The 22,311-nt window shown below is 42.8% G+C and overlaps 2 protein-coding genes across 5 annotated transcripts in view; both read right to left on the minus strand.

Moving 5' to 3' along the window:
* The window catches only part of LOC118777469 (rab GTPase-activating protein 1), a 111,342-nt gene extending 108,358 nt beyond the window's left edge, over positions 1-2,984 (minus strand). For all 3 annotated transcript variants that reach the window (XM_036528405.1, XM_036528404.1, XM_036528403.1), the window contains exon 1: positions 2,888-2,984. The gene's annotated coding sequence lies outside the window, so the exon portion shown is untranslated. The remainder of the gene's footprint in view (positions 1-2,887) is intronic.
* A 6,027-nt stretch (positions 2,985-9,011) lies between these two features.
* rc3h2 (ring finger and CCCH-type domains 2) overlaps positions 9,012-22,311 on the minus strand; it is a 36,709-nt gene continuing 23,409 nt past the window's right edge. For both annotated transcript variants that reach the window (XM_036528301.1, XM_036528302.1), the window contains 10 exons: positions 22,045-22,250; positions 18,989-19,383; positions 18,183-18,311; positions 17,580-17,738; positions 15,124-15,340; positions 14,509-14,590; positions 14,063-14,144; positions 13,855-13,962; positions 13,021-13,163; positions 9,012-12,893 (listed from right to left, as the gene is read on the minus strand). In XM_036528301.1, coding sequence (XP_036384194.1) covers positions 12,761-12,893; positions 13,021-13,163; positions 13,855-13,962; positions 14,063-14,144; positions 14,509-14,590; positions 15,124-15,340; positions 17,580-17,738; positions 18,183-18,311; positions 18,989-19,383; positions 22,045-22,250 — 1,654 coding nt within the window. In that variant the 3' untranslated portion in view covers positions 9,012-12,760. The remainder of the gene's footprint in view (positions 12,894-13,020; positions 13,164-13,854; positions 13,963-14,062; positions 14,145-14,508; positions 14,591-15,123; positions 15,341-17,579; positions 17,739-18,182; positions 18,312-18,988; positions 19,384-22,044; positions 22,251-22,311) is intronic.

The raw sequence follows: 22,311 nt of genomic DNA on the forward strand, positions 1-22,311 counted from the left end.
CTGCCCGTCTTCTTGACACACATCCATTCCACATCTGAACAGTGATTTCAGAACTATGAGATGGCTCAGCTCAGGAGCAATGAGTCACGAGCGAGCAGAGGAAGAAAGGGACCACAGAATGACAGTGCAGCTGCGCATCTATTTCAGATGGTGTGATAACAGTCCCACTCTGATCCGAGTGCTCTGCAGGGCTTACAAAGCAAGGTGGCCTCACAGTCTATCCACACATGCACTTTCCATGATCCATGATACAACACAAACAGGAAGCGACAACTGTGGACTTGAACTTTCAGCATGACAGAGTGTGTTCTGAGAGTGTTTCTGCTTGGTGGGTGAGGGGGGGCCTAGCAAAAAAGGCTTATATAATGTAGCCCAGTGCAGCACAGGGAGGGAGATAGCACATCTCATGCCTATGAGAGTGCGCTGAGTCTGGCAAGTGTGCCGAGGTATACACCCTTGCCAGGTCAGTAGGCCAGATGCCCTACCTCTTCCCGAAAGGAGCCGATAACACAGGTTGTGGGTGCCAAATTGTGCACTCTTTCTCTCTCTCTGAAATGAATGACCAGCAAACAATAGGTATTGCTAGGTTCAGCTGCAACATCTGTTCTTCCTGACAGTGAAGTGAAAGCAACACGCCAACACGTCTCAAGGCGGGCACCAGAGTCACGTGCTCAGAGTCCAGACTAAAGGGTCAGAGTGACACTAGGGTCTTGATCCCCCCACACACATACACACGCACACACACACACACACACACACACACACACACACACACACACACACGCATAGACACATGCACATACCACTGACATTCTGACTCTCGGTCTGATCTCAGATACAGAAGGAACACTTTCTCCAGCTATGCTTTAATGTAAACATTTGTGCATAGTTCAGTAAGAGCAGGGTGTGACTTACTGGCCTGACAGCCATTACAACTGTTGTGGCCATTGCTGTTTTGCAGGTAAGTGAAACAATGGCAACTATGACTCCACTCTTAGGCTTTTTTTTTTACCTCTTCATGGTTTATTTTAGCTCTTCAGCAATTTTGGCCTACTAAAAGGGCTTCAAAGGTTGTGACACTGGTTATTTTGAGCATTCAGACTGGAGCACTCAATCACTTAATTTTCCTTCAAGCCCTCCATCAAGTAATCTGTCACTAGCACAACAGAAAGTAACCTCTGTGAGGCCAGATTGACACGATCTTGTCTGATCTTTCTCATGTTTCTGCTTTGTGTGGATTTTTTCAGTACATTCTCAGTTTCCTGTTTTTTTTCCAAGTCATTAGAATAAATGCAGGGTTCCGCTTGTAACCCATTAAAAATGTCTGACCATTTTGTCAAACACAATTTGTACAAAATATATGTACAAGCGTGTCCATTAGGATCACAGAATTGACCTACAATTATGATCATATACAGTTATCTGTGGTTTGACATTGTTCATGCATGAGGGACCCATGAGCACCCAGGCAATGAAGGGTGAAGAGGTCTAAGCACCTAGGCCAGTGTTTATCAATCCAACTCCTGGAGGCCCACTGGCCTGCATATCATCTATCTATCCTTGCTCTACCCACCTGGCTGAACTCATCAGTGGCACTTTTGATTAGCTGAGCACACCTGATTTAATCAAGCAGCAAGGCTAGATAGAAGATATGCAGGAAAGTGGGTCTCCAGGAGTAAGACTGAGAAACACTGACCTAGGCTAACCACAAGCCCAAGTGGATGCCTTATGACGTCATTACCAACCAGTCGACAGCTATGTGCCAAAAAATACTGGCAGGGTAGGCACTTTAAATCGGAGTCTTTCGTCATGCATACCTGTACATCATTAACATATTTAAAAACCAACATTATAATCTATTTAACAAAACAACTAAATAACTACTTTGGAAAACAACTGGCTGTTGCAAGGGGAGAGACTGGCACGAAACTGCAATTGCCATCAGCAGCTGTTAATAACTAGCTTCAGTGATCCATAACCGTGTAGCTAGCGAAGATACCCATTTTCATTACTTGGCCCCGAGGAGCTAGTAATCGCTAACTATTTCTGAGCCAAACTGATATGGTCAGTTAGCCAGCAATTTATCAAATTCACACAGCAAGCGAGCTGCAAGCCTCTTTATTGAGTTTCCGTCGTTCTTTTGACCAACTGCGCTGATTATTCGCTCGACATGTTGTTGAATAATTGGCTAGCCGAGTTTAACTACCTAACCTACATTCACACCAGACTATCCACGACGAAGTGTTTGCAATTCAAAAATGCGAGTTAGTGGTAGCGGAACATACCACCAAAATCATACAACTCAACTGTTAGCCAGTTGGCTGCATGTATTTGCTTGTGCAACCTGCCATTTTCACACGCATCCATCAAAGTATTTCGCTAGCGATGCACTGTAAGCTAGTCAGCTACAGCTTGAGGTAGCTGCCACGAACGCTTTTAAAGCCCCTGAACTGGAATGAAAAGATAGACGGTACATCGATCGTAAACCGCTAGATAGCCAGCTAGCTCGCTCTGGCTATCTAAGAACATGCTAGCGGTGTCCGCAACTTAACATATAATGCTAGCTATCTACCCACCGCTACATAGCGTGTTAGCCACTACCACCACGTAGAAATTGTACAAAGGAAACGTTTTTAGATTAGCTGTTGCCATCCAGCACTGGGAAAGCGCAGCTGACTGGTTAGCACGACGCTGGTGTGGGAGTTTTGCAAAAATGCACGGCCTTCACTCGGAGAAGGCCAGTCCAAGCTCGCCAGCTAGCTAAGTAACATTAGCCAGCATTATGTTGCGATCCCTCTTTAACTGGCGAAATGGTTCATTTAAACACCAACAAATAATGAAACTTTTCCTACTGAAGAAATACGCAAAGCTATATAGACTGTCTTACCTGCTTCGTGTGTACTTTTTTTTAATTCCAGAGATGGTTGTCATAACATTGCGCTAGCTACATCTAGCTAGCGACTCGGGCTGCTGTAAACACAAAGCAAAGCCCAGCCTACTGCGCATGCGCACACTGGAAAGCGTGGACTGTCATACTCATGCAACAAGGAAAGAGGCATGTTTTAGTGCTCATGTTTACCCTTAGTGATATAGTTCAAAAACAGTCAATTTACATAACACAAAGGAGGAATACAGACGACCGCGCTTTGGTTAGCGAAGTTAACTAGCTACAGTGACGGCGCGAAGCTTAGCATCGAAGGATGTGCAAGTAAATGAGTAAAAGCATGCTGTGGTGTATGGACAGGATGCAGACATTGCAGTTTATCGATTTCTGTTATGTCTCGTAGACACGTTTTCAGCCTCTATCAAATGGTGAGTGCGTGTTTGTATTTATTTGATTCCCAGTTCTTGGTGTACGCAGGCCAGGTGTGTTCACTGTTACTGAAAGCGGACTATGCGTATCTCTTCTCTTGACAAAAGAACGGAAAATGAGAGAGTACTTGAATGTCTGTATGCAGACTATATTCCTGAGTAGTTTGTACCGTGTTGTTTCATTGTTAATACAATAATGCATACTTTGCATCAGAATTTGTGTTTGGCAAGATATTGGCAGCACTACACGTAAAGCGTAGGGATGTCCCGATCAAGTTTTTTTTTTTTGCCCCCGATCCCGATCCGAGTCATTTAACATTGAGTATCTGCCGATGATATATGCTTGACAATTGAATAGCTCTGCAATGCATTAAGAAAAAAAAAATGCCTGCATCAAAGCTGTTCCGTAATGTTTATTTATTTATTTATTTATTTATTTGTTTGTTTATTTAAACAAAATAACAAAGTAAACAAACTAAAAATATTTTATATGGCTCTTATCACAATTCCACTTAGTGCAGCATTGGTTTTCATTTGTTTTTGTTGTTGTTGTTGTTTTTTAACAAAATAACCAAGTAAACAAACTGAAAGATGTAGAGTAGAACTGTGTCGACATTTTCGTTGTATTGTTAGAAACATCGGTCAGCCAGTTTTACAGTGTTGCCAGTGCACAGGTAAATGTTGTCTTTTTGTTCCATATGTTTACACAAAGGAAAAAGAGAAAACATGAATTTTCTTCTGCTTTATTAGTATCTTTCAGATGTTAGTATTTCGGTTTTAAATATGTGTATTAATGAAATTGACATTAACAATTAACATTAATGTTCCATATTTTGCTGCCCTGTGATATTTTTTATTTGCTGTTCTACCTTGTGGACAAAAAATAAATTTGTCATTGTTTGACACACTGTCTCATGTCAGTATTCATATATAATTTGACGTGTGTATGTGTGTGTGTATCTATCCATTGATCTGTCTGTCTGTTATATAGATACATAATATATAATGCAGTATGGTTGGACAATATATTTGTTTCATATAACATAGGATTATATTGAATTAACTTTGTTCGCACTAATTTATCAGACTTTTCTAGCAAGTGTTACAACTAACCCTCTGTCTGTTACAATTAATCCCACACACGGGGTAAATTGTAATATTGCACTTCCCGTCATTTACGGTGGAATTGTACATGAACGTAGTTGATTATTCCGAGTAGGGTTGCCACCTGTCCGAGTTTTGCCGGGATTGTCCTTTTTTGAGCGACTGTCCCGGAAAATTAATAATCTTTCCCGGAACACGAATTGTCCCGTTTTTTTGCGGAAATGTACTTCTAATTTAGAATTTCATAGTTTCAAATAAAACCTCATTTGGTTTCCTTCGACTGCTATTCTGTTTTCCTCCTGGTTATGTTTATACATCCAATCTTGTGCCCGTAAACGGGTAAAAACGGGTAAAACACAGCGACCATTGGCCATGTCTATACTTTTATTTGATTGGTAGGGTAAATACGAACGCTTACCTTATCGCCTAGCAACTGCCCGGGCTGTCTGTCTGCCGCGCGCAACCACATCCACGACCCCACCGTGAGTTCAGTTGCTAGCTAGAGGTAACGTTGTTATTATTATTATTATTATTATTATTATTATTATTATTATTTGAACTTTGTGTGAACAACTCAGACTGGTCGAAAAGAGAAAACTTCTGAATGGGTAAGGACCCGTTGTCCGCCACCTGTGTTTTGTGTCCAGCCAAAATTTCAGTTAAATATGAAGGAAAACAGCGCTGGAAATCATGCAATAACAAAGAAGCACCAGAGTTTTGTAGTAGTAATCTAGTCATTTTAACATTTATGACAAAAAAAAAGGTTCACCACAGGAAGACAGGATAGCAATAGCGGAGCTTAGCAGTGTATACCACGGAGTGTTTCACGGCCACAGCTACTTATCTACGGATTGTGGTAAAGTAATTGCGAAAAAGAGGTGAGAAATGTCAGTGTTAGGTTGCCCAAATTCATTAAGTTAAATAGTTGTTTAAAATCTATTATAATACATCTAATCATGTTTTCCTTGTTTCCATGTTATACCTTTGAACATATGATTAGATTTTATAGTAGATTATAATTACACAGTATATGTTTACTTAAAAGTAAAAAAAAAAATATTTAATGTAGAAAGGGACAGCACCAGACAAAGAAGTCCAGAGTGAATGCAGCTGCGTCAGGGAGTGCGTCTGCATCAGGACAAATATAGGTAAGAGAAGCAATAGGGAGTCCTACATCTGTTAACAACAACAAAAAAAAGCTCCAAGTGTCTCAGTTTTTCGCAAATCAAAGGTGGCAACCCTAATTCCAAGTTAAATGTTTTGAAAATTATGTCGCAAAAACCAAAATGTGTTAGGTTGTGCTCCGCTCTCCCCTATTGAACGCAGCTCTGTTACTGCCGCCTCGCGAAATGATCGCATTGCAGTGGCTTTTGGACCGCTTTCGTTGTCCAATTTCAAGTATTTCCACACTGCAGACATTTAGCCGCGTCCTGCCACAAATTGTGCTCTCCGTTTACGACACCTGTGTGACAGCTGACGTAAAACAAAGGGTCAGGCTAAGGTTCGTGCTCAATAAAGCCGATACCCATCAAAAATGCCTTGATCGGCCCCGATACCGATCTTTGAGATCGGATCGGGAGGTTATTAGTAAAAGGTATATTTAATATGACCTCTGGAACATGCAAGCAATCACGTTCAACGCCTCAAAAGCCTATTATTTTGACACTAGCACGTTATACTGGAAGGCCTTTCCCAGATTGCCTCATCGAGCCTTTCTTCAGCATACTCTGGCTTCCTGAGATAGAATATCTTTGAACATTCTAATTCTTTCTTCTTGAATCAACTCGAGGGAGCAGCTGGGACAAAACTAGTGGTGTATTTGGAAAAGAAATACTGTACTGTCAGAGCAATCTATGTAACATCACTGTACTTGTGCTCTTTAAACATACCACGCAGTGACAGATTGATTACAGTATTTTAATACTCATCTGAAAATTCTTTAGCAGGTTTTACAGGCCTGTGCAGTTTCCCGATTATCAGAAACTATTTACATGAAATAACAGAGCAAATATATTTCATGAACATAAACATATGGTGCAGACCAAAGGTGTGTCATGTCTTGGTTAAGTGTATTTTTTAAACACCTATCGGACGTAACATCTTTCATTATTAGGTACCCCATTACACTGTGTAAAACATAAATCATTTCTATTCAGTTTCATTCCAGGAATAGCCCTCTAGACAATAATTTAAATTATTTTGTATAAAACAGTATTTCCGTGACATTACATCACAATTACTTATACCCCCAATGTCATCAATCACTTCTCTGGTTGCCCACTACCATTTTTTATTTCAGGAGCTGTGCTCTACCACTGCCTGTAACACTTTTTTTTAGTAGTTGTCTGATAATATTTGATGTGTTGCCTCATCATTTAGATTGTCATTGGGTGTTGAATGCCATAAACTACAAGTTGTGCATCTGTATAAGTTGATACTGAAGTAGAGTACAGCTGTAGACTAAGGAATTTCCACCTCATAGTGACATTGAAACAAAGATTGGAGGTGGACCATATTTCCAAGTTTTGGACCAAATTCTACTTGTATTGAATAAAAAAAGCGGCAGCGTAGCATAGTGGTTAAAGAGCAGGACTCGTAACCGAAAGGTTGCCAGTTCGATTCCCGCTGGGGCACTGCTGCTGTACCCTTGGGCAAGGTACTTAACCCACAGTTGCCTCAGTATCCAGCTGTATAAATGGATAACATTGTAAAGAACGGTAACCTATGTAAGTCGCTTTGGATAAAAGCGTCTGCCAAGTGAATAAATGTAAATGTAAAAAAGTGTCACTACTGCCCCCTAAAGGGGAGTACAAAATCTGATTAATGCCTTGTTTCCATTTCTGACTTTGAGCTGTAACCCCATGGCTCCAAATACAACATAAGAAAAGTATTTTCAGGAGATGAACATACTTGCTGTTGAGCCAGACTGCTTCCCCTTCGACAGACCTGTCAACATGCCTACTTCTGCTTAACACGGTGTAGCCACACCCTGGCCGCACTGAGTGCAATTAGCCAACTATACCCGGAGAGAGCCACTTTAAAACCCACTTCTCACACCTTTCCACTTGGTGGCAGTTGGAAATGACCTGGGCCACCTAAGTCAAAACAAGTCTTAGATGAGTAAAAAAAAAAAAAAACAGTAAAAACACAGGTGTCTGAAGACCACTATGCCCCTGTCGAACACTGCTGGTTACCTTAAATATCAACAGTTGAAGTGGAGGTATTTGTGGAACTCAGTTTGGCAAGGGGGGTAGGCTTTCATCAGGCGTAGAAAAAATGTCAAGGCAAAATTAGCCTAATGCAATACTCTGCTTTGTGACACGTCACATGATCCTGTTTCCAGTAATTGCATTATCCAGTCCAGTCTTATCACCTCAGTGTTAAAAACAAAGCTGTTCAACCATTTCTAAATAATACAGGGCAGAGGCTAGAATTTACTTTCACGTTACCCCATTCTAGTGAGGCTCTTGTGTTTCTGCTTTATTTTCTATAAAATGTTATTATTCTATTATTATTTTTATTCTGAGAGTCAGATCTCAGGTGGCACTTGGTGAACTCTTGGGACATTTTGCAATTGTTATGAAGAGTACATCATGGGACAGTTTTTGCTTGCTGAGTAGCAGCGCCATTATTTGCATGTACCTTTGCTTCTAGGCAACAGACAGACAGACTAGTGAGGAGATTTGCCTGTCCACAATTTATTACCCATCACACACATGAGGTTGTCAGCCATGTTGACCACACCATCATTGCAGTATCATCTTGCACCACCAGATGGCTTTTTCACACTTAAGAGTCTTTTTCCTCCAGCAAGTGTGTAAGATCCACAGCAAAGATGGAGACACTGCTGCATTTCAGTGAATGTTATTGTATTTTTATTTTGAGCATGCAAATACATATCAGGTACTGCAATCTCCTTCTTTCCACATCTGTCACCTTCCTGCTCCACACAGGAGAGCAGAGCAAGGCCAACCTATCAGTGCAAGAGCAAACATTGAACAAACACAATCCACTCTGCTATTTGCAACACACAAACTAGACTGAAACTTGCAATCAAAAATGCAAAAGTGAAACCTTTCACAAGTGGTAGTTCAAAAGAAACAAACGGAATAGAAAGTATTCCCATGGATATTTCCGCCTTTCATTAAATGTTTTTTCTCCATTTTAACTTTTATTTGTCTCTATATATCTCTATATATTTAAATATAGCTGATTATATGTCATAAAAATGAGCAGTAAGTCCATCTAACGATGGTGCCAGCTGTATACAATGACGGATGTGTACCATCTTTTATTTCATTTACAATTCAATCGAACAATAGATTCGCAAATAAAATGTCTAATACAGACGTAAAAATATTCATCAGCTCTGTTATCGGTTGTGCAATTGACAAACAGGCTTCTCTTCCATTCAGCCCTCCCTCCCAAACAGTTACGGCTAAGCAAATTTTTTAAATTCAAACAATACAAAAAGAAGACTTTTATTTTCAAGAAAATACAACTACTACTGATAATGATAATGATAATAATAATAATAATAATAATAATAATAAAATGAAATAAAACATTATAAAAGCAGACAGTAAATGCTGCAAGCTAACCACAATACTTGGCGTGGCCACACAGTGGGCATGTGCAGAACACGTACAACGCCGGGTGTGTTGTATCACAACTACAGAATCATGTACTTCTTTGCCCAGCTAAGGGCCTGCATGCATGACCTGGCTTGGGCTGACGGGGGGCAAAGTGTGGACTGGCTGGGATGTAGCCTTGCTCCATCTGTAGCCGGGTGTGGGGGGTGTTGCTGTGTGATAATTTGAAACACTACTGCACCCGTGATCACTGCAGAGAATGAAGCTCCCCGGCTGGTAAGCAGCCTCCCTTTCTCTCTGCAGGTTAAGCAGGACTGGGAGATCAGAGCTCAGAGTGGATCCATGCTCAGGGCATGGCTAGGCTCCCAGTGAGCTAGAGTCAGGGTGAATGGCGACCAGTACCCAGGAGGTACTGTGCAGACACACGCTTCTCATCTTTCTACACAGCTCTGTGTATGGGACATTGTACCCAAACCTCATTCAGTGTAACACAAGCATTAAAAAAAGAAAAAAAAATAACAAAAGACCAAAAAAATCTCCTGTCCATGTACATATTATTAAAGTCAAAAGGTACGTACACAAGATCAATTCATGTAATATTTGCATTCACCCTCGGTCAGTGCTGAGGATGCAATCAGTAGCTTAGCAACAGAGGAGGCTCTTCCCTGAGGACTGCAGAGACTGGGTTCTGGCGCCCCCTGCTGTCATGTACATGCACAACCGGAGGCACAATTCCAGGCAGGACACTGCACTCAACTTGACCAATCTCCAAGATCAAGTGACTCTTCCTAATTCAGATAGTCTGATTAAGATTTCTGATTCTGTGACTTGCAAATCACAATGCCTTAGAAACCACTGTTAATGACCTTTAGGTTGAACTGTGTCTAATTTTCATGGCCCCATATATCATAAAAGCAGTGACAATATACCAGGTTGATTTAAAATAGTCTAATTACTACATACTCATACGAGAACTAATAAAGTCTTTGTATAAAACGTGTGTTCTCCAGAGAGAGTGACACAGGACACACTGACACATTCATACAGATGTATAGAACAGCAGACCTGCTCTGGTCAAAATACAGTTTTCATAGTTACAGATGAATGAAGCAGTAAAGCCAGCAACTGCACAATCATCACCATTTGCTTTCATGGTTTAGCAAATGGATAATGGTACACATAGATGTGTGGACTGGCACAGAAACTGCACAGCATGAAAAGGTAACATCATGCCTCTCAGTAAAGCAAGACACAGTTGCTGTCAGTCTGTCCACTGCTGACAGCAGTGGCTGGAGCTTGGAGAGAGGATTGGTCAAGTTAGAGCCAGTTTGCCCTGTACCTTCTTACACAATACAATGCTTACTTTATACACAAGTTTCCCATGGCGCTGTCACACACAGCACATAGTACTCTTAAAGCACAACACTGGTCAAAATGTGAATTTGGTGTTTTATGATATATACCACCCCACCACTTGGATCTGCACCTCAAGTACATGGGTCAATACCAGTTTTTTCAGAATGAAACACAAACCTCTGCTGTTTCCATGGATGGCTCTGTGATTGTGCCAAAAGTACAGAAAATGTATTGTTTTCACTGGTTTCACTGTCTTTGATGTGCTTTTGTAAGTTTCCTTTAGGTACATATACCATAAACATACCAAACTGTAATTTTTGACCAGTGCTCTTCTTTAGCCGCCTCAGAAGAAGACTGCCACCAAACCATATGCACAAAAACTGCAGTAAAATAACACCGACCCCTCTGGTCAATGTGTGATTGGTCTGATCATCGCTATGGTTTCCATGTGATGGACTGTGTCAGTCGACTAGCCGGAAAACCCGTGCAAAAAAATGCACACACAACAGTGACAGATGAGTTACCTTTTCAAAAATGATTAGAAAAAAAGATCCTGATATAAAATATTTTGACACACAACTTCACAGAAGTTAGCATGTTGTAAAAAAATGTCAGAACAGATATGAACAGAAACAGACTGACAACGCAAGACAAGAAGACATGCTTGATGCTGTATTGGTTTCTGTTAAGTCAACCCCTGTGGAAACAAATGAAGAGCGCCTATGTCCACAATGCCTGCAAACACTATCTGTCACTTTCCAACACATGGAAAATGTCAGACATCACAAATCAGAGTAACTCAATGCATACACTAAATAAGTCTTCCAGTAAGGACATCTCGTTTAGCACATTAATTTAAATGATAAGGTGAGTCAGAAGAAGCCACGTGGTTTGATCTTGTACATGTCTGTTACGCATGCATTGTTTTGTAGGCGATTCCTATGGTAAATCTGCATCACTCATGAACATGAGATTTTAAATCTATGGACTGGTGGAACGTTTACTAAAGGATACAGCTGTTTACTACAGGACACAGCAGGGCATGCGCTATGTGACAGTTAGTGCCAAGCGTCACACTGTGTGGCATCTGAACCATTCCCTTGGTAACCCTCCAAATTCCGATGAGATTTGACAGAATGTCCACTCTGTTGGAGTTATAATATTGACACTGTGATTAAGTGAGGAGGGTGATTAGCTGGACCATTGAGCAGCAAACCCAAGCATGAAGTACAATAAATCAAGATGAAGAAAAACCTTTTTGGTATTAGTGATGTTTATGGAATATTAAATTCTTCTCATTTTGCCTACTTTGATAAGACAATAACTCTGCCCCTACTACACACTTAAGTGTGTGGCCTATGAATACCAATTAATGTTAATCAATTAGCACAATATTTCCGAGGGTGAACATCAACATCATATAATTTAAAGAAAAACATCGTGCAAATAGCATTCCTATGTTTAATAAGGTAATACAGAGTAATCAAGTACAGTAGCTACAGCTGGAAAGGATATTCTCCTTTTGGCTGCCAGTACTGAGCACCTTGGGTATTTTATGAGTTTTGCATGGCAATGTGTAGACAAACAGACTTCGCTCATTAAGCAATTTCAGACCATTAAGAAAATGTGCAATTTTAAGCAATATCATACTCTAGAAAGAATTTGCTTGTTCATTTATCAGGTGCATTTAATTCAAGAGTTTCCTATCAACAAGTATGTTACACAGTCAATTGAATGCAACACTGACAAAATTATAATGAAAAAGAATTTATGCAGTGTTTTTGGGTGGGGGTGTAGGATGATGCAGCATTGGCTTGTACTGTCCGATGTAGATTTGTGTGATGTGTTGCTCAATGAGTGTAAGAGTTGTGCCCCAAACATTTTCTCTGGAGTACAGCAGTATCCCCTGTTACACCAAGGAAAACACACCTGAAACATGCCACTGCGCAGTTTGACTGCTGTGGGCAGCAGACAGCATCATCTTCTCAAACAAGTCGACAGTAATCAGAGAAAAATTAAAGCTAGACTCACAAGTTACACTATTGCGGGGCCCTGCTAGTTTAAAGATCAAGTAATCCTGCTCATCATAATAAGCATCGATGAACAGCAAAGCTCTCATAGCACTGCTCACATCACTCCATTTGATACAAACACCGAAAATTCCTCAGGCGTTGGAAAGCGAACATGTGGACATGGAGAAGTTGGCTTTTTTGTAGAACCAAAAGGCCCAGGTGGAGAAGGGAACACTTCAATGCCCTTGCTGTTTGAAGAAGCAGCACTACCTGCAATCTAAAGAGTCCGGTTGAGATGGCCTTGGAGTGATGTGTTGGGGCATGTTGGTGTGGCAGGCTCGGGCCTGCACTGCTGCAGGGGGGTTCGTGGGTGCTCCTGCTCCCTCAGCTGTTGAGCAGCATCTCTGCCCCTCCGCTGGGGTGCGGCACATCCCCCACCCTCTGGGGCCCTGTCTTCATCACCAGCTTGCTGACACCGAGGCTGACTGTGCCAAACCCACTGGGGGACATGGACTTCCTGAAACACAAGGAGGCATGGCACTCCGCTGGTCACATGTGAGGGAGAACAGTAACCAACCCAACCATGTCACCTCTCCACCTGTACAGGCTGGGACAGCCTCACTCCTGTGACATACGGGGCTCACCTAAAGGCCATCTTCTTCAGCAGGTGGGATCCCATCTTTTCGGGTGAGAGCTTGTTCGGCTGGTTCCTCTGGTGGCCATTCCCGGTCACTGCGCCGTTGGTGAGATGAGGGCTGTGGGAATGCATCCTCAGCTCCAGAGACTCCTGCATGGCCAGAATACACAGGCATACATATACATACACAGAAACACACACATACACACAGGCAGACAGGCAGACACACAAACAGATGAGCAGATTGCCAACCCAAAATATCCCATCTCACTGATGCTTCTCTCACTGCTACTGATGTCTCCTGTGGTGTGCTGGCATGAGCATAAAGATTTAATGATCCTGCTGAAGGCTGTGAAATTTTCATAAGGTAGAGTATGTGTTTGCTTTTGCTATAAACATATAAAAAAACATGTGAAGGGGCTGGAAGCCCTTCCCACAATGCCTTGTGAATGAAGAATACCATTGTTTCTGCAGTTGGCTGCCAATATTGACAGCTGAGTGTACAGGGGCAGCAGCCTCTGACATTTCAGCTATGAAGGCTATATCCATGTTGCAAAGCAGGAAGCACGACAATGTGTAGGTTACTGTCTGTGTACCTATGCATTATTATACACATAACTAATCTCCAGCTGTGAGGTTTCTTAGTTGAAGTATGATCAAAGTCCTGCTATGTAATACAACACTGTCAAAATTAGTATTAGGTAACGGTGCAAGCATGAAAACTTATGATCCTAGCTGGTTTTTCTGACTTGATATGGATTTTGAGGCTATCAGAACACCGGGCAGCACGCTCCCCTGTGATTATGCACAGAGGGTAGTAAGGCCTGAAGGCAATCCGCACCTCAGCCTTGTCGTCCTGCGAGCTAGCGTCCTCCATGTCAAGGGCCGACAGCTCCAGCTCTATGTCTCTGTCTGGCTCTCCGTCCGTGGTGTCTTTACAGTAATCAGCCTGTAAAAGAGGAGACAGGGAGGAGCCTCAGCATGTCACACACACACACACATATGTGGCCCGCCCCCCATCTTGCAGCAGCAATCCCGCACCCTTCTACCTGCAGCAGGTCTGCGCTCCGGGGTTCAGTGCTGCTGGAAGACTTGCGTCGGGTGCTCAGCTCAGAGACTGCCAGCTGGTCACTGCAATGGCACATGAGACCAACAGAGCAGTTCTGAAAACGTGCTGTAATGCCACTCGCCCACAGGAACGAGGACTGGCATAAAACGTACAGCAAACATGATGCAACAGCTCAGTGTGGAGTTCACCGTGCAAGCCACATTGCATTATCACTGCTGTGCCGAGGTACAGTAAAGCTCAGAGGAACGTGAGGAGGCACTGCCTCTCTATTTTCAGAACCAGTTACAGAGCTGGAAGCGGCTGTGCCTCGATAGAAAAACTAAACCTCACAGCCACAACAGAAATCTTCCCCATTTTTGCTGGATCTCTGAACAAGACTGAGTACAGCTCAGGGTGTGCACTGTTTAACTAGCATCACTACCGTACCTCTCAAGGAAACTGGAATGGCTGGAGGCCTCGGACCCGTGTGAACTCCACCTGTAGTCACTGTGATTGTATGGACCATAGTCTGCAAGGGAGGGAATATTAATATACTGTTAAAATAACATTTTAAGAACGTATACCCCCATACTATGCAGTCTGCATGGATCACATCAGAAAGGACTGCTGCTGGTGTTGCTGACGATCTTTGCGCAAAAACTCAAATGAAGATGAAAGCTGGGTTTCATCTAAATTCACACCCTAATCCATCTTCAAGTAAAGAGGACTCCTCTCTGCCAGCTGCAGAGAGCTCTCATCTTCTCAGGAAAAGGAGTCAGATTTTGTGGGATTTTCTAGCACTTTCAGTATATCACGTATTCCATGATTTAAATGAACACAGAAGAACAGAGCATTCATTTTGACACTGTTTTCAGTGATGACCTTGTTTAAAATGGACAAGATGCAAGTAACCCCCATTAACAATACAATAAGTGCATCCGTAAGTAACTCTGCAACAGTAAACTTCATAAAGAACACCACAGTCTGCAGTTCATATCCATATCTACAAACATATCTACAGTCTCTATATGAGTACAATGTAAAAGTGAACCTGCCCCCAACCTCTGAAGTTGATGGGAGTGGTGGTGGCACTCCCCTGGGAGGCAGTGGCCTGCACCGGGTCGGTGGTGTGGTAGCCCGTGCGGGACGCCCGTGAGATGGCCCCCCACTTGGAGATGATGGGGCCCTCTCCAAAAGGAATGATGGGGTCCTCCTCTTTCGGCCGGCGGTGGGGCTCAAAGCTGTGCAGCTGCCGTTTCAGACCCCCGCCCTCCAGATCCTGGTGGCCCGGGGAAGGAGAGACTGTTAGTCAGACTCAGACTTTCATCACAGCCATCACAAGATGGCACAGTAACTCCTTTCATTGCTTCCATGAGCTCAACAGCACCCCCCCAAGTGATATTAAAGTAGCCTGTAAGTGTTGTGTGGCTGAATGTGAAATTGCAAGTTGGAGCTTCGCTGTTGTGGATGTACAAGTATTGAGAGATGTTAATGACTATAGTTAAATAATTGTTCTGGGTGCAAGTCTGTATTTAAAAGACAAGCAGGACAGCGGAAGAGTATGTAGACAGTAGGGATGTCACGAGAACCGATACTTCGGTACCAAGTCGATGCCAAAATTCTAAAAATGTGAAGGTACTTGCTTTTCTACAGTACCGTAGGTACCGATGCTTCGGTACCAAGTCGATGCAAAAATTCTGAAAACGTGACGGTACTCGTTTTTTTACAGCACCGTAGCTACCGGGGATGCAGCTGCAGCGACCGCTCCGCCTCGACTCGTCAAAAACAAAAACAGTAAGAGTCATGTATAGAAGTAGCCTACATTGCCTTCGAGGTGGATCATCAGGGATTAATGATAAATTCACAAAAACCAGTATGCAAACGGTGCCATCAAACTTTTCAGATGAAAGGAGGAAACACTTCCAACGTAGCGAAGCACTTCAAAGACAGACATCCAGATTTATTCAATGAATTCAAGGTGAGTGAGTTTCAGTTCATCTTAAGGTTACATTAACAACGTATCCAAAGTGTTATCCTTGTTATCCTTATCCTGAAATACACGTTACCATTATTTTTGTTTGAGACAGATGGCGTGTTGCTGTGTAGCCAACTATGTTTCATACGACGTTTGCAATGGCTAAACGGTAAAGGCTACCGTGTTTAGGCTAACGTAATGTAACCATAGCTAGTAGTAGGCTACTGTCCTTACCGTTCGGTCTGTGTCATCTGTCATCAAAATATAACATTAGCGTTTTAAATAAATATTTCCGGACTAATGATCCGTCACCATGTCAGTAAATTTAAACGACTGTTTTGCACTCTGAGTATATAGAGGTGTGTGTGTGTGTGTGTGTGTGTGTGTGTGCGTGTGTTAGTACATTGTGTGTGCAGCCTTTGAGCTATACCTGATAACTGAATTCTCATAATTTTCCTTTCACAGTATCAGCCAGAGGAGGATGTCGACCAGGAGAGGCAGGAGCAAACACAGCCAACCATATCAGAAGCTTTTCAGAGACACATATTATATTATACTATTTATTATATCTATATTTTTTCATGTCTTGGCCAGGTACTGCAATTGAAACGCTGTTCCATCATAAAAAGTTGATTGTTTTTAATTAAGCACAGTATTGTTCGTTTTAAATACTTGAAGGCTACACGCCACTGTTCTTTTTTGTAATGTTAATAGTTGTTTCTTTTTATTTATTACTTGAAGGCTATAATGTATGCAATGTTCAAATGTTTTTAATAAAGGAGTGTACATTGAAGTACATGGGATTTATTGTTTTGTGTTTGTTTTTTTTGCCATGGTATCGAATTGGGTATCGAGAATCGTGGAATTGCACTGGTATTGGTATCGACTACTAAATTTCTGGTACTGTGACATGCCTAGTAGACAGATTTAATTTGGTCCTAATTATGTGATAATATAGACAGTGTAGCGCAGTGGTTAAGGAGCAGGACAAGGTACTTAACCCCCAACTGACTCAGTAAATATCCACTTGTATAAATGGATAACATTGTAACTGATGTAAGTCGCCCTGGGTAAGAGCATCTGCTAAATGCCAATAATGTTATGTAATGCAGGGTAATTTCAGATGTTGTTTATTCAGATTGTTAATTATTCTGGTTCTTTGATTTTTTTCATTTAATGTGATGCATACATAAAGACACTTCCTTCAGCCTAGCAATCCTTTTGTGTACTTAACAACACCTCTCACACCTGTGACTAAGTAACCAAATTTAGGGTGAAAATGCTACTGTACTACTGAAGTGAATCACTGATGATAGTTCCTCATCCTGAAGTACACCCTGAGTATCCCAGTTTAACACCATTCAGTAATCACTGCTGATACTGTAGAGCTGAGTGTTACATTCATACTGTACAATCCTCTGTTGAAAGAAGTGATATGTTTGGTCCATGGGAAGCTGTCACTGGACACAGCACACAGCTATTGTCCAATGACACATCCTAAGGTACACTGCCATGGCAAACCACGGCACAGTACGAGACTCACGGTCAGCTCAGAGGCGGAGCTTGGCACCACGTGGGGCTCTGACTCGGAGGTGCTTATGCAGGCGCTGATGGTGCCACAGGACCATGGGGAGTAGTGGGCTAGATTCTCCTCCATGCGGTACTTACACCCCATGCAGTCTCCACCTGCTCCCTCAGAGAGCTGAGAGAGAGAGCACAAGCGACCGCGCAGAGGATTAGAGGCAGTGAGCGGGTTTATCTTCCTCACGCTCCCTAACAGATGTTCAGCATGCTACTGCTGCAAGGGATAACAATATTCAGTGACTCAATGCTCTTTTCCCAGACATACACACACATGTATGCATATACATGCAGACACTAAACATCGCTGTGGTTTCTACAGTATTTGCCCAGTGACTTCACAATATATGTATCTGATGTCCTAGACTAACAAAGTAAATCATTCTGGGGCAAATTTAACCAAGCAAATTGAGACAAACACACACAAATGCCCCATTACATAAGAAGATTTGTAAGGTTCATGAATAATTGAAGAATAAATCTTATTTATTGTGCAAGCATACGCACATTTGCAAATGTTAACAACAGAACATTTTCTCACACACACACTCCTGTGGAGACTCACCTCTGAACTGAAGTCAACAGTGAAGAGAGGGGAGGAGGGGGAGGGCCTGTTGCCGTGGTGCTGGGCCCACTGTTCGGGTTTCCGTCGCAAAAGGTCATCATACCCAAGGTGCATACGGCTGTAGGCGTCCTGAGGGAAGAAAGGTGTGTGTGAGGTTCACGGTATGGAGACAGGGGCACCACCACCAGCTCATTGCGGGCAAAATAAGCTGAGTGCTCTTGGACAGGAAACCACCAGCAGACTTATTTCACACATCTCTCATCTGGTCTACATACAACACTGTCTAGACAACATTGTCAAGATACAACAAAAAGAAGTTTTTCACACGCTGCCTCCTTTCAGTGTTTTCGATCTTTGGCAGAGTTATGGCTTCCTAGGATTTTACCGCACGGTGTAGATGACTCAACAGAGTTACAGTTAACAGATAAGAACATAAGAAGCAGTAGCATAGTGGTAAGTAGCAGGGCTTGTAACCAAAAGGTTGCTGATTCCAAATTCACTCCTGCGGCACTGCTGCTGTACCCTTGGGCAAGGTACTTAACCCAGAATTGCCTCAGTAAACATCAAGCTGTGTAAATGGATAAAACTGTAATCTGTGCAAGTGGCTCTGGATATGAATGTCTACAACATGCCAATAATGTCATGCATGTTGAGAGAACTGCTCAGTGCCAGACTTTATATACGGACATGCATTCTACTTATACAACAACTGGTGAGATAATGTTGGACTGGGCTCATATTTAAGAACAACCCCTGCAGGCACGGTATTAGCTGGTAGCTTAGCAAGAGGGAGGCAAGCAGTTTACCCTCTGTAACGCTGCTCTTTGCTCCCCTGCTGTACAGCAGGATCCGTCCAGGGAGTTGTAGCGCTCCCTTAGCGGGGGCTGGTAGACAGAGGAGTGCAGGACCTCGGGGGGCAGTGAGTTGCTCCGCGCATCCTCCCGGTGGTACATGGTTGGGCGCCACAGGCGGCGGCTGTCATAAACGGGAGCGTAGACACCATGGGCATGGCTCAGGTGGCTGTACTGCACGGGTGGGGGGTAGGGGGTGGGGCCCAGGCGCTCCCGCAACGGGAAGGAGGGGTGCTGCTCAGGGTATGAGGTCATGGTGTGGGGCAGTGTAGACTCAGGTACGTTGCCAGAACGGAAGAAGCGCGCAGCACACTGTTTGGGCGGGGGCACTGGGGAGGCATAGTAATTACCTACAGAAAAAGAAGGCGAAGTTAGAGGGCTACATGTGACTTCACATTCACGCTGATCCACACTAAAGCTAAAGACATGAGTACAACATTTTTGAGTAAGATTTGTTTTTGAAATCATTTCCAGTGGCAGACCTAATGATCCAAAATGCCATCTTTTCATCCAGGGGTGCAACTACCTATTTCTTAAGATACATGCAAACCCTAGTTAGTGCCCTTCAGTATATAGCTACTTAACTAGGCAAATAGCTACTTACCTATCTAAATAGTTACCTAACTAGCTACCAGACTGTTTGACCATTGGGCAAATGGCCCAACAAATATTAGGCTACACTAGCTAGCTAGGTAAATTAAGAGAATTCATCATGTTATCTGTCTTGTTTTGCATAAGCCAGCTATTAAACGTTTTCCACATTTTAATTTTCTGTTTCCTGATGCCTCTTTCTTTTTCTGTTTTGGGCACCAGACCTTTTTTTGTTTGTTTAGGGTTTTTTCCTCCTATGCAAATACAGTACTAGACACCCTACTCGTGACCATTTGGGCTCCTTAATAGGTCTATGCTCGGGACTGATATCGCTCTGTGCTGGTATCATACATATCAAATAGTATATGTTATTTAACTGATTTTCATCAAAAAGGACTTTCCGAGCCCGCTTAACGTTGTGCAACTGTTACAATAGTTGTATTTTAAGCTTATTAATTTAACTTTTAGGCTATTTAAAGCCGGCTTTGGCGCCCCTTCTGCGGTGCCCCCTCACACAGGCAATACCAATTATGTAGGGACAACGCCTACGATAGAGGGGGGTACCACTTATGTGTAAGGACTATCCTTACATGAGGTACCAGTTATGTCGGTGATAATTAAACTAAACACATGGAGACACCATACAGAATATGGCGTCTACCATAGTGGTTAAAATAAAATATCAGTCTCAATTTTGTTTCATATATCAGTCTCATAAAATATACTAAACTATTGATCTGGAACTTTAATTAATAATTAATTTAATAATCATAATCGAAATTACCACATCAATAGTTAATCTTAATCAAATCACAATATTATCTATTTAGCTAACTAAACAAATAACACTCTTAACTAAGAGGTGAAGGCATTTGGAATTCTGATCAGCAAAGGTTGGCGGTATTCATTCCACGTGTAATTTTACAACAGACAACCTTGGAAAAATAATGCATTTATTGAAATATAAAACCCAAAGTAGTAATGCAATACATTTATGTACAATAAATGAAGCGAATGTGTATTTGTATGTATTTACACTTGTATGTAGATTGGAGCGAGTGCCTTGCGCTAGTTTGTGTCAGCACGTCAGAGGGTGTGTGTGCTTCTTTGTTCTGAATCGTGCGTGTGTTGCGTGTGCACGTGTGCTGCGCATGCTCGCTGAACACATGTGTTCAAAGAGAACAAAGGAACATGCGTATGGTGGCGAGTTTGAGTTGCTTATGTGCATGTGTGAGCAAACATAACGTCTGTCTGGTACAGGATATGTTCGGACAATTGATAGTTACGGGGTTATTCTGTGCGGATTAAAAGAAGGTACCGGGGTTAGTAAGACGATACGCATGCAAAGACCCTACGTCTCTGTGTGGTATCTTAACTAACGCTGCGCGGTGAACAGTGTGTGACAAATCAGCTAGGAACAACGAAATATAGCTAGTTATGTTACTCGTAATGATCTGGAACACACGGATGTACAACATTCATCAATGTAGCTAACAATCGGGTGTTTAGCTATGCAAAGTCCTATGCCCAGAGTTAACAGCCTACTGTAGCTCATGAAATGAGGTCCAAATCTTGCGGTTCCATGGGTGGTTTCATTGGCGGTTCCGTCGTCGGGGAGCCAGGGCTGATCTGGTTCGGTCTGGATCGGTCCAGGCACTGGCAAGGGTTTCTTTCTGGGAGACACGTTGAGGTGGATCTGGTCGCACCTTTGTCTACGGCTGGTAGTGAGTTCGCGCTGCTCTGATTGCTGGCACTGAAACTCGGCTCTTGATTTACTGATCTCCACTAGCAATTCGTCGCTAGCTTGGAGAATCTGCTTTCCGTGTCCCATCCGCGTGGTGTGGCCTTCGGGGAACGAGAGGGAGATACGTCCGTTTTCTTCGGACGTACGGAGCAAGAGAAGAAGAGGGGCATACGTCCGCCTTCTCCGGATGTGTGAAGCAAGAGAAGGGGCATACGTCCATCTTCTGCGGACATGTGAAGCAAGAGAAAGGGCATACGTCCGTCTTCTGCAGACGTGTGAAGCAAGAGGAGGGCATACGTCCGTCTACTGCAGACGTGTGAAGCAAGAGAGTGAGCAAAGGAATGCACCCAGTTTTTACTAGCATCGCTGCAGGGAAGCATTTCCTGTTTACTGTAGCTGTCCTCACTTCCCGTGAGATCGCGTTTTACATTAAAAGTGGTTTATGTGTTACTGTCCATAAAAGTTGAACAAACAAAATGAACAAATCTGTCTGTCGATGGCACTGTACCTACAATCTCTAGGGTTTACTGTTACCAACTGAAGTTTTGTTTGTTTTTGTTGTTTTGTTTTTGTTATAAAAAACAAATTTTGCCATCAACATGTAGACACACACAGACATAGACACAAGCACACGCACACCTGTGGAGCCCTTAGCCCTGGCTGTGGCTGTACTCACTGGCTGGTGGGTAGGGTGGGGTGTCGTACGGTGCCTGTGATTCCTGGTAGTAAATGTCAGATTGCTGGGGTGGGAACAAGGCCCCCCTTGGGACAAATTGCCCAGGTTTGGGGTACGTGGAGCCACTTTCTACTCCAGCACCAGTGACGTGAGGTGAGGTAGCTGAGATGTGATTGACGGGTGTCAATGGGGGAGAGGTGGTCTTCCTGAAAGACAAGAGCAGAGGGGTGGCAAACTAAGACACTGCCCACTGCGTCAGCATCATCC

The sequence above is a fragment of the Megalops cyprinoides genome, chromosome 5, assembly GCF_013368585.1.
Source record: "Megalops cyprinoides isolate fMegCyp1 chromosome 5, fMegCyp1.pri, whole genome shotgun sequence".
Taxonomy (NCBI): domain Eukaryota; kingdom Metazoa; phylum Chordata; class Actinopteri; order Elopiformes; family Megalopidae; genus Megalops; species Megalops cyprinoides.